Below are 12899 nucleotides of genomic sequence, written 5' to 3' on the forward strand. Positions count from 1 at the left end.
TAGCTCTGGTTATTTAGCTCAGTGTTCAAATGGGTGCTTCATGTGTATGAGGCCCTGGGTTTAACCCTTGGTACCACCAACACCACACCTCAAAAGAATAAAGAAACGAGGTCAACAACAAGTTCCCAAAATAACTACAAATCATGTGAAGTATCCACATCTATGTCTGGTTGCTTTTTATTAAAACAAAGGCCTTTCAGGAAATGAACCATCTTTCCCAAAGACTAGAGAAATAATATTAGTAAGTCAACTAAGACTAAAAGCCAGATCCACAGTTACTACCACACTACATTTATCTATATGGACTGTAAAGGGGAATGGGAAAATGTGGTCCTTCAAGGGAGAAAAACACAGGAGCATTTCACCCCCAAGTTAATTTAAAAAATAACAAAACAAAACACCCACTCATGCAGGTAGCTCAAAATTTATTTACAACTGTGTCACAAGAGCATTAAAACTGGGGGAGGAGAATCACATTTATATACTAGGTTAAGAAGACAGGAATCACAATTTTAAAAGATGCCAAAGCTTTCCAAAAATTAATATGAGAATGAGATAAGAGTTAGTGGCTCAGAGAAACATGCAGTGCCCACAACTCTCACTAACCTGAAAGCATCAAATGACACCCCCCCTTGTCTATGTTACTAATGTCGCTGTAATTACACTCATAGTAAGAAGCAAAGTCAATTAGAAAAACAATGCAAGACTTTGCTGGCAGTAGAGATTCAATATAAGCTCAGTAATCAGCTCCTGCAAACATGCAGAAGCAGTGACAGGGAGAAATCAGTTGTCCCTGACTGCTTTGCTGAGTAGGTGGGCAGTAAAAGGCAAGGTAAACACAGGGAGGCTGAACAAAATCACATTAAGGTTTTCATGGTCAGTTAACGAAGGCCGAATGCAAGTAAATGTTTTCTCACAGACCCTGGAAGAAAAAGAAAACAAACATTACCACCAGCAGCCAAACAACATCCAAAGGTTCTGTAGTTAAAAAAAAGAACACTTATGGGACTTATGATTTAAAGTCCCAATGAAATGATTTAATTTTTGAGTTGCATGGCATTTGATTTATGAAATAGTTTCTGTCAATAATGTCATGGCTTGTTGAATTATGGCTCGTCAGCTGTGTTCTTAGAGTCAGGCTACCATGGGTCATCATGCATAATAGTGCTCACAAATATTGTTATCTACCTCCTTGGTTACAGCAAGGACAGGAAGAGCACTGTGTGGAGCAGAGCAATTTAAATGGAAATGTATGGGGTGCTGTTGTATTATGCAGCAAGAATGTGACTTCTAAGGGGGACCTTGAGGAAGGGAAATGACTAAATGAATCCCTTCCTCCCAACTACATGAAAAGGGCAAAGAAATCTTTATCAAGCCACCCAAATGCTAGGTCAAGCTACATTGGACATTTGGACTATTGCTGTTCTAACAGTCTGGGAGACGTAACTCTGAGACTGCCTCAGAGATCACAGCAAGTGCTCAAGTGCCCTTGAAGATACAAGATTTAGAGTTTCCACAGCATCACACAAGACCTTACTTATTGGTGGAAAAGAAAATTTGCAGTGATCCCACCCAAGGTGCATCACGAAAACAGGACTCAAGAAACCCAAAATAAAAATTTAAGATATAAACATGAAAATACATAGAATAAGATGAGAAGAATGTGACTTGGATTTTTATAGGTTTAAAAAAATAATAATAAGTATCAGCAGCTAGGGAGGTGGCTCAGTAAGTAGAGAACAAGATGCCTGAGAGCCTGGGTTGGATCCATGGCACCACATGTGCCAGAGAGGTGCACTGATCTCGGTCTATTTCTCTCTCTCTCTCTCTCACCCTCTCTCTCTCTTTCTCTCTCTCTCTCTCACCCTTAGCCTCTCTCTGCCCCCTCCCTCTCTCCCTTTGTCATAAAATAAATAAATAAAAATGTCAGCCTAATTTATCTACACAGCCTACACTTACCAGAGGCCTACTGCTAAAGTGTCTATGTGACATTTCAAGAATTTTTCCTTTCTGTAACTTTCTTTTTAACTCTACTGTGTTTTCTGCCTTCTACTTTTCTTTCTCTAGCCTTCAATGCTTTATTGGTTCCATTATTTCCTGCAAAAAACAACTCTGAGTTGAGGCATAGATTTCCTCTCTGATTTCCTGTGGGAGCTCAATTGAGCTTTCTCTCTGAACTTACAAATGTCATTCTTAATATGTTCTTTATACTAATCTTTTGCCCATCTGTTATTTGTCAAACTTTTTTCCTTTCCATTTATATAGAAAAGTTCTAGTTATTTGGAATACTATATTCCTTGAGCCTTTAATGTAATATTTCTGTAGTATTTCAAAGCCTGGTTTTATTTTAGGAGAAGGCAGTGACAAATTAATCTATATAATGTTGATATTCTTTTAAAAAATGTTATTTATTTATTTATTCCCTTTTGTTGCCCTTGTTTTCTTGTTGTAGTTATTACTGTTGTTGTTGTTATTGATGCTATAATTGTTGGATAGGACAGAGAGAAATGGAGAGAGGAGGGGAAGACAGAGAGGGGGAGAGAAAGATAGACACCTGCAGACCTGCTTCACCGCTTGTGAAGCGACTCTCCTGCAGGTGGAGAGCTGGGGGCTCAAACTGGGATCCTTAGGCTGGTCCTTGTGCTTTGTGCCACCTGCGCTTAACCCACTGCACTACCACCCGACTCCCTGTTAATATTCTTTTATCTTCTTTCTTTCTCTCTCATTTCTTCCCTTCTCTTTTCTCTCAATGTATTTCTTTTACTTTTTTCCCAACCAATGTTACTGCGGGGGCTTAATGCCTGCATGATTCCTCAGTTCCCAGTGGCCATTTTTCTTTTTTGATAGAAGGTGAGAGACAGAATGAGAGAGAGAGAAAGACAGCAAAGAAGAGAGACACCTGTAGCACTGTTCCACTGCTTGTGAAGCTTCCTCCCTGCAGGTAGAACCAAATCAAGGGCTTGAACATGGTACTGTATGCACTCTATAGGGTGGCCCACTGCCTGGTTCCTGCATTATTTTCACGCCCACCAAGAATGCATGGAAGAAGCTGTCTTCTTATTGACAGAGTATATTGTCAATCTTTTTGTGTCAAATAGACAAGAAATGATATTTTAGTTATGTTCTTAACTTGCATTCTTTCTAAACATATCAATTAATCGAGTCTTTCATGCAAAGATATCTTTGTTCCGAGAGGTCTGGTTTATTCTCTATCAAATCTTGTTCGCTGTCTTTGACTCATTTTTGCTCATTATTTCAAATCCAACAGTTATTCATCGAATGCTTTTATACACAGTGATATTAAATTCAGTATCTAGGCATTTTCACATATCAAATTATTTGGCACTAAATGTCTTTGTTGTCTTAGGTGCTCCCCAATTGCAGTAAGTTCCAGTATCAGTTGTATGTTGGCATATATCACTGAACAGAAAACAACCAAAGAGCCCTGAACTGATATAATATAAAACTGATGAAATATGGAACATATATTACCATAAGGAGGGCTAAATTAGCAGTATATGTGAGGAAATAAGACTGGGAAATTATGTTAGATGTTGCAAAGAGTTACCGGATTTGGAAAACAACAACAAATAATCTTAAAAACACAGACCATAATAAAGCATAACCAGACAACAACAACAACAAATTATAGGGTGTTCTGGAAAAAAAGACATGGAGCCCAGAAGAGGAAATGATGTGAGCCAGGGTAAGGGCATGGGCGGCAAGATAAAAATAGATGGTCAAAGAAACCTCTCTGCAATAGGATGCAAGGAAATAGAGAAAAAGCATGTGGGAATTTAAGAGGGGAAAGGAATAAACCAGTCTAAAAGCTCTAAGGGGAGAGCAGTTAGTTCCTGGAGATTTCAAAGAACACTAGAAAATTAGTGTATGTGGCGGGGGGGGGGGGGTGGCGATATGAAGAGCAGCAGGAGAGAAAGACAGAGAGAATGTGAGCCAGCCAAGGGATAAAGCCCCAGAGGAATTTAGGTCATAGGACTTGGAAGGCTACTCCAAGGGCTTCTAATCCAAGTGATTAGAGAGAAGGGAGTCAATAGAGGGTTTTGAGAAAACTGATGGGATCTGACCTCCACATTAAAAGATCAATCTAGGTGGGCAAGGAAACCATCTAGGAGATTTTCAACAATATAGGTGCACACTGGTAGAGGTGGGAAGCAGGATTACAGTGGGGAGAGTGGTGAAAAATTGTTGCATTGGACACATTTTTTTTCCTTTGGACACATTTTGAGAAAGAATCTAGGATAACTGGTTGTAGAGACAGTAAGAAATAGTTTGCGCCATTACACAAACTAGGAAAGAGTACAGTTAGAGATTTGAGGTCAAGGTGAACAAAGATTAAATATAATAGTTGACACTGAAATGTACAGTATGTATGGAAGCAAGGGAAAAAAAGGATAGATAAATGCATATGTAAGTATAAAGTTTGAAGATAGGATTCTAGGCAAGAAATAGAAATTAGGGGGCAATGAGTCTATAATATTTAATTTCCTGAGAATGAATGAGGCTACCAACATATTAAGTGAACATAATATTAGGAATGGGGTCTAAAGTGAATCCAAGACAATTTTGAGAGGACAGGATGCAGAGGATTCAACAAAGAAGAATTAAAAGGAATGAGCTATATAAAAACCCAGGAAAACATTGTGTCTCAGAAGCCAAGTTCAAAAAAAAAAAAAAAATCAAAGAGAAAGTGGTTCACCATGACATGTGATGCTAAGAGGTCAAAAATGGAAGATTAAAAATAACCATATGATGGGAAATTATAAATAACCATAAATGGGAAACTGGGAAAAAAAGAAGAAGAAATAACCATATGAGGTTGGGATAGATAGCATAATGGCTATGCAAAAAGATTTTCATGCCGGAGGCTCCAAAGTCCCAGGGTCACTCCCTAAATAACTGTCATGGGCTAGAGAGATGCTTAGCAGGTAGGTGCCAGATATGTGTTTTGATTCTTTTCTCTCTCCTCCACATTGTCCCTGTTCTGAGCATTACAGTGGTACACAGGATGGGTATAAATAGTATATTTATACTAGACATATAAAGACATGCATTATAAATAGACATATAAAGTATGCATTCTTTGCAATTTTGTTTACATTCGAGTGTCTCAATGACATATTCATTTGTACAGTTTGTCAATTTAAACAATTAGCTGACATTCAAGAAAAGATGCCTGTAAAATTTCTAATACTGCCTTATCAGAAGTAATCCTTTGTTCATCATGTATCAAAGGTGATTTCTAGGATTTCTAAGTCATCAAGCACTTGGTTAGTTTGCTGTATTTTATCAGTTTAAAGATTTTTTAAAAAAATATTTATTTATTCCCTTTTGTTGACCTTAATGTTTTATTGTTGTAGTTATTATTGTTGTTGTTATTGCTGTCGTTGTTGTTGGATAGGACATAGAGAAATGGAGAGAGGAGGGGAAGATAGAGGGGGAGAGAAAGATAGACACCTACAGACCTGCTTCACGGCTTGTGAAGCAACTCCCCTGCAGGTGGGGAGCCAGGGGCTCAAACCGGGATCCTTACACCAGTCCTTGTGCTTTGAGCCACGTGTGCTTATTAACCCGCTGCCCTACCGCCCGACTCCCAGTTTAAAGTTTTTTTAACCACTCCATTTTTAAGGTTGGTACAAACACATTTGGACTTTAAAATGTGAATCCCACTGCAGTTAGTTTTGATTCTGTATACACTGCAAACCTTACAATCATACATATTCTGAAGCTTTAGTGCTGGTTCAATAACAAATTGAGCATGCAAAACACATTAAACATATAACACCACTGCAAGGTTTTCTTCACAGAAATCTGTAAAGACATTTCATTTTCCAAAAGCACCCTTTTTGCTCTTGGATCTCTGAAAAAAGTCATTCTGTAGTGAAAAATTAAATACTGGTTTCTTTAATGTGTGATTTCAGTGGAAGAATATATAACTAAAGAATGCCTACTATTTTATAACCACATTTTACTTAAAGTCTTCCTTAAAAAAATTCATTTGTTTTTGTTGTGAGTATAAGCAAGGAGTGATCAAAAGCTTTACAGTCCAGGCAATCACAGAGAACAAAGGGCAGTTGTTATTTTTCACTGTGATTGACCAGCGCTAGAATCAGGGCTTTCCCCCTTTCTCAGAAGCTATTGTGGAATTTACAGTAATCACCCTGGTTGGCTGCCCACCACACAGATGAACAGCATATCAGGGGGAAAAAAATGTATCTGAGGAGAAGGCCACACCGTATTTTTTAAGTTCTCATTGTTTTTAGTCTTCAACTTTGAAAGATTTTTTAGAGAAGAAAAAACTCACCCAGCTGTTTCGGCTATTCATACTGCTATAGCCTCCAAAAGGCTCGAGGCCACCTGGTTGACTTCTGCCTTGGAGTTGGTCCAGAAAAGCATTATTTACCCTTTAAAACAATGAAAAATGTTTGTAAGTGGAAAGCTAGCTGCAGGGCTGAGGGATTTTTGAGAACCTAATGTACTGTATGAACTGACTGTGGGGATTGCCTCCCTTCTTCAGTTTAAAGGAAATCTACAGAAACTGCTTTTCACATTAACCATATGACAAGCTGTTAACAACCTTTTGCTGGACCTGGTGCCAGTCCCAGCTCAGGCCAAGGAAGCCACATTTCTTACAGTTTCACTCACCTACCTGCTACCAGTTCAGCAGGAACCTTGGTCATTGAAGCAACTATACTCTTAGGGGCCATGTCAGGAGTGAGCCCCAGAAACTGAGGAAAGATAGACACCTCAGCTAGGACTGAAATACGATGTGAAACCCAGTGTAACTCTGTAACTTGAGACAGATGGCCCTCGCATCTACCCTGCACCCCACTGCCTATCTTACTAAACTAAATTCTGTAAGAGAAAGGGAGAGCACCTGGTTGAGTGCACATGTTACAGTGCACAAGGACCTGGGTTTGAACCCCTGCTCCCCACCTGCAGGAGGAAAGCTTCATAAGTGGTGAAGTGGGGCTGCAGGTGTCTCTCTGTCTCTCTCCCTCTCTATCTGATCCTTCCTCTCAATTTCTCTCTGTCCTATCCAGTAATAAATAAATAAAAATATACTTAAAAAACAGTATAAAAGAGAGAGAGAGAGAGAGAGAGAGATGAAAATGGGAAGAGTGTGAGAACAAGAAAACTATCAGAGGAGGAAAGTCCAAACTTTCAAAAGAAGGAATGGGTACACATTTCCCTGTGATTTAGTCATACTTGAAAGAAACAGCAAAGTAAGCAGAACTATAAAGACTGTGTTATCTGAGAAGTGGTGCAGTGATAGAGTTCTGGATTTAGAAGTGTGGTCCCTGGTTTGATCACTGTTATCACATGTGCCATAGTGCTGCTCTGGCCTCTATCTCTCCTTTCCCTTTCTCTGTATCTATCTCTCTCTATTGGGATAAGTAAAATAAATTTTCCTAAAATCATTCATTTAAAAAATAAGGTAAAAAATGTACTCAGTACAAAGGGGAGAAAAGTTAACTGTAGAGTAATAGTTAGAATGTATTTTTGAAGTTGGCTATGTGGACATTCACTTTATAACTAGTTATTCTAAGTCTCTGCATCATAGAATTTTAAGTCCCCAGTTTATGACTGACTCCTATCCTCTGATGGCTCATCTTCACTGAAGACCTAGTGTCTCTATGTTGTTCCTTCAACAACACCCTGTGATGTAGCTACATATCTTCTGAGCTGATCTTACTGATAATCTGTTGGCGCCAAGTTCTTTTCTTCATCTTGCTATTTCATGTAGTCAGAGGCCTTTACTGCCTCATTTACTCTAACTCCTGATCCGCAGAAAAAAGGCTCCACTGAGTGTCCAGATGTTTAACTGATGAATGGAGTGTCCGTGTCTACAGACACACAACCCTGGACAGACCTGATCTCATCAGCTGAATCATCCAGGCATGTGGTCCCCGCCTCCACCTGCTGTTGTCACTGACTACTGCCACAATCCAAAGTCACCCAAGCTGGTGAACATAGGCTGTCAAATAGCTCACTGTCAACTGCCTTCCTTCACTCAAACTCTGCAATACTGACAGCTTGCCAAGAACACAAAAGGTGACATGATTCACTTTTAAACATCAGTCACTAAAAGAACACAGCAGAGCACCTGAGCTTTCCTATATATGCAGGGAGTGTTCCTAAGTGTCTGCTACAATATGGATCAGCCAGAGACCATGAGTGGTAGAGAAATTATTTTTCTCAATTCCTACTGAAAACTCCAATATGCAAAATAGAACACTAGTTGATTACTTTGTTCATTAGATATAGAAACCACAGGCATTATTGCTAGTGCTACATATATTATAAGGCTGATGCTCTAGAGTTTATTCTGCAGGTTAATCCAAATAAAAACTATTGTTCCTTGAGGGCCTCATCTGTTGTTTCTCTAATTCTGATAGCCCTTTCCTCCATAGTTGTCTTCATTTCTGTGATTATTAGGTTTATCATTGCTTGCATACTTTTATTACGTAAGGTTACTTCTGACTGATTTGGAGTTTCTTCTAGGATCCGGTCTTGATTCATTGTGGTAGCGATTTTATTTGCTCTTGATCTAACCATTTTTTACGTGTTTTTTTATTTTTCTATTCTGTCGTTCTTCAATTGTTGTGTTTTGAGTACAAGCCACGGTAGACTAAATACCTTTATGATAAATGCAGTCACCAACCTCAGAAATTACAACAATAGTAACGTAAGCAAGGATTGATGCTTTTCAGCCAATACCAGTTAGCCAAACAACACCTCCAGTTCAAGAAAAATAGCAACCAAATCCAAAAGAAAAAGAAAGAGAAAGGAAAAAAGGGAAAGCAAGAATAGACAATTATGCAAATCTACTGTCCACTGTAAATTCTAGGGATAGCAAGGGGAGAAAAGGAAGTAGAGAAGAGAGACACACACAGAGGCAGCTGCTGGTGTGAGCTCCAAAAAGCAGTGGCTTGTGACCTAGGATTCTGTGGATAGGATAGGATACTGGGCCATCAGCAGGAGGGTGAATAAGGGGTCCTAAGTGTGATACCAAGGAGGGGTCCTATAGCTCAGTGTTGGGTTAGAAAACAGAGATCAGGAGGAAAAAGAAAGAAAATCTTTTGATTATTTCTGAAGATCACCTCTCCCCCAAGCCTAGAACAAGCCCTCAGAGGCTGGACAGCCACTCCAAGCAGGCTTTCCCATATTAGGGAACTACTCTTTTCCCTGACCCAGCTTTCTGTTCCTTTTCCAGCCATGACATCATCTCACCAGATAATAACATGGATCCATCTGCATATCAGATTTCAGGCTCAGGGAAAAAAAAAGTAGTATAGCCACAGGCCCTTTGGACTATAACTAAAATAAGCCTACTAGCTATCTATAAAATGGAGGACACCCCAACTCTTCATCTGCACTATTCCAGCCCTTAGGTCCATGATTGGTCCACAATTTGTTTGGCTTTGTATGTTAACTCTCTTTTCAATCAACAGATTCTAGATGCAAGCATGATGCCAACCAGACTTCCCTGGACAGACAACCTCACCAATGTGTCCTGGAGCTCAGCCTCCCCAGACCCCTTCCCCACTAGGGAAAGAGAGAGACAGGCTGGGAGTACGGATCAACCTGTCAAAGCCCATGTTCAGTGGGGAAGCAATTACAGAAGCCAGACCTTGAACCTTCTGCATCCCACAATGACCTTGGGTCCATACTCCTAGAGAGTTAAAGAATAGGAAAGCTATCAGGGAAGAGGATGGGATACAGAGTTCTGGTGGTGGGAATTGTGCGAAGTTGTACCCCTCTTATCCTATGGTTTAGTCAATGTTTCCTTTTTATAAATAAAAAATTTAAAAAAAAACTATCATTCAAGGATGAGTCAGGTTACAATAAATCAGTTCATGCCAGTTCTTGTTTTTTCTTGCTTATGATTCAGTCCCTTTCAAGCCCTGGACTCTTATCCCCTGTCTCTTCTTTCTGGGGTTTCTACTTTTTTCTTAGTCATTGGTGCTTGAGGGGTGGTCGTGAGCACAAGACCTTTGTAGAGAGTGGTCACTTGTACACACCATGTATGAGTATGAGGCCATACCCACCAAATATTACAAATGTGTAAAATTTTGTCACATAACAACAACAACAAAAAAAAGAGTCACACATTGGGTCAGGTGCAGGTTTCAAGCTCAGTGTTTCAGAGTTCTTTGGAAATTTTGTAAAGAACTCTGAGAGTTTTCTTTTAAAAACTTGGGGCAGGGGGGTTGGGCAGTAGCACAGCAGGTTAAGTATACGTGGCACAAAGCTCAAGAACTGGCATAAGGATCCCAGTTTGAGTCCCCGGCTCCCCACCTGCAGAGGGCATCTCTTCACAAGTAGTGAAGCAGATCTGAAGGTGTCTCTCTTTCTCTCCCCCTCTCTATCTTCCCCTCCTCTCTCCATTTCTCTCTGTCCTATCCAATAACAATGACAGCAATGAAAACAATAATAACCACAACAATGATAAAAACTTCTTCTAGTGTTTGCCCTTCTTCCGTAGCCAGTCAACAGCGTCAGGTTGAGCCTGATGTCTGCTTGTTGCTGGCTTTGAAAGTGACTGGGATCCATGTGGATTCAGTCGGCTAGGAAGGATCGTCAGTTTCCCCAATAAATGGGTACTCACGGGATGCACCACGAGAAGGTCGATCCAATAACAAGGGCAACAAAAAGTAAAATAAATAAATAAACAAAAAAATTTTTAAAAAAGAAAGAAAGAAAGAACTTGGGGCTGAGTTTTCTGTTCTGTGAACTTCTAAACAGCAGAAAGCACTTTGTATTTTTTAACATCATAAAATTAGGTCTCTGAGGTAAACCGAACTTAAGTTTCCTACACACTTACTACATAGCTAGCTAATGTTGTGGTCCCTAGCAGGAATGGACATAGTTACTCAGTAAATGGTCACTAAATGGTTAACATATTATATGATAATGACATGCTAATGATGTAAGTTTCATATAGTAACATGAGAAAGTGTACTGCTAACTCTAAAGGGCAATGTAAGTATAAGCTCCCTTCCAAAACTGATGGAGGGGGCTAGGTGGTGGTGCACCTGGTTGAGCACACACATTACCATATGCAAGGACCAGAGTTCAAGTGTCCAGCCTCATCTGCAGGGGGAAGATTCACCAGCAGGAGAAACAGTGTTACGTTTCCCCTCTCTATCACCCCTTTCCCTCTCAACTCTGTCTCTATCCAAATTGAATGAATGAATGAACGAACGAATGAACAGGTTGAGGCATGGCTTACATCCTTTATAAAAAAAAAAAGAATTGTTTTCAAGACTTAGTCATTTATTTCAAATTTGATTACTGAGCTTATTATCCAAAGAGATTTCCTTATGAATTAGATGTAGATCTATATTTAATCAGAAGCAATAGAGAGAAAATAAAGTCTGTAAAATAAGTAGCCCCACAACATGAAAATAAACTGAAAGAGTGGTTTGGGAGGTGGTGCAGTAGATAAAGCATTGGATTCTCAACCATGAGGTCCTGAGTTCGATCCCCAGCAGCACAAGTACCAGAGTGATGTCTGGTTCTTTCTCTCCTCTTATTTTTCTCATGAATAAATAAATTCTTTAAAAATAAATAAATAAAGGGGGGGCGGATCCAAGATGGTGACTTGCAAGCAGCGGCCTGCATGAGCTCCAACAAGCAGAAGCTTGTGACCAGGGATTACCTGGATATATGTATGATACTGGGCCATCAGCAGGAGGGTGAATAAAGGGTCCTAAGTTATGAGACCACTCTTGGGTTACAAAACAGAGGCCAGGAGGTAAAAAAAAAAAAAAAAAAAAAAGAAAAAACAATCTTTTGATTATTTCTGAAGCTCATGGCCCCCAACCCCAGAACCAGCCTCCAGGGGCTGGAGAGCTGCTCTTAACAGGCTCCCTGCTGAGCTATTTCACCAAGATTCCTGGCTCACCAGTGGTGTCATTCCAAATCTTTTTTCTTTTTGTTTTCCTTCTCTCTTTTTAAGTGGCTGGAGCTCTATTTGAGTGACAAAATACCTGACCAATCAGAGCTTCACCCCTGCCTGGGAAAGACTACCTGGAGGGTTTTTTTTTTTTTTTTTGGGGGGGGGAATACTTCTTACAATTGGCTGTCTGATCTGGAGCAGTCCAGCTGCAAACTTACTGTTAGGGTTTTTTACTCTATCCTATTTTATTATTACTATTATTATATACATGTGTCGCTTTTGCCACCTTCTTCTTCTTTTAATTTATTTTTTATTTAAGAAAGGAAAAATTAACAAAAACCATAGGGTAGGAGGGGTACAATTCCACACAATTCCCACCACCCAATCTCCATATCCCATCCCCTCCTCCCCTGATAGCTTTCCCATTCTCTATCTTCTATAGGTTGACCAAAATTAACTGCTGTTGTTTTCTCCATTGCTAGGTGACCAGGTGTCCTATCCAGTGTGAGAGGAACTTGTTTCTCTCTACCTCTTCCCTCCACTCTCCTTTCTCCCTCTTCCTAACTAATTAAATAAAATAAATAAATAACCCTTTCCTTTCACTGCTTTTTTTCTTTTTCTTTTTTCTTCTTCTTGTCTTCTTTCCTTCCTTCCTTCCTCCTTCTTTTACTTTCTGAATTCACTGATACTCGTTTGTGAATTATTTTGGGGAAGAAATCTGACTCAGAGTGGACTCTCTCTGTGTGTCTCTCTTCTCTACTTCCCTTTGTCCCCTTGCTATCCCTAGAATTTACAGTGGACAGTAGATTTGCATAATTTTCTATTCTTGCTTTCCCTTTTTTCCTTTCTCTTTCTTTTTCCTTTGGATTTGGTTGCTATTTTTTCTTGGATTGGACATGTTATTTGACTAGCTGGTATTGGCTGAACTGAATCAATCCTTGCTTATGTTACTATTGTTGTAATTTCTGAGGTTGGG

At 39.6% G+C, this 12899-nt stretch overlaps 1 protein-coding gene across 4 annotated transcripts in view; it reads right to left on the reverse strand.

Moving 5' to 3' along the window:
• Nucleotides 1–408: 408 nt before the first annotated feature.
• EPSTI1 (epithelial stromal interaction 1) overlaps nucleotides 409–12899 on the reverse strand; it is a 171473-nt gene continuing 158982 nt past the window's right edge. For 3 of the 4 annotated variants that reach the window (XM_060194771.1, XM_016194658.2, XM_060194770.1), the window contains 2 exons: nucleotides 6323–6422; nucleotides 783–922 (listed from right to left, as the gene is read on the reverse strand). In XM_060194771.1, the coding sequence (XP_060050754.1) occupies nucleotides 914–922; nucleotides 6323–6422 (109 nt within the window). In that variant the 3' untranslated portion in view covers nucleotides 783–913. Of the gene's footprint in view, nucleotides 923–6322; nucleotides 6423–12899 lie in introns of all 4 variants that reach the window. The other variant, XM_060194769.1, reaches the window with a different exon arrangement.

This window comes from Erinaceus europaeus, chromosome 7 (genome assembly GCF_950295315.1).
Source record: "Erinaceus europaeus chromosome 7, mEriEur2.1, whole genome shotgun sequence".
NCBI classification, from domain to species: Eukaryota; Metazoa; Chordata; class Mammalia; order Eulipotyphla; family Erinaceidae; genus Erinaceus; species Erinaceus europaeus.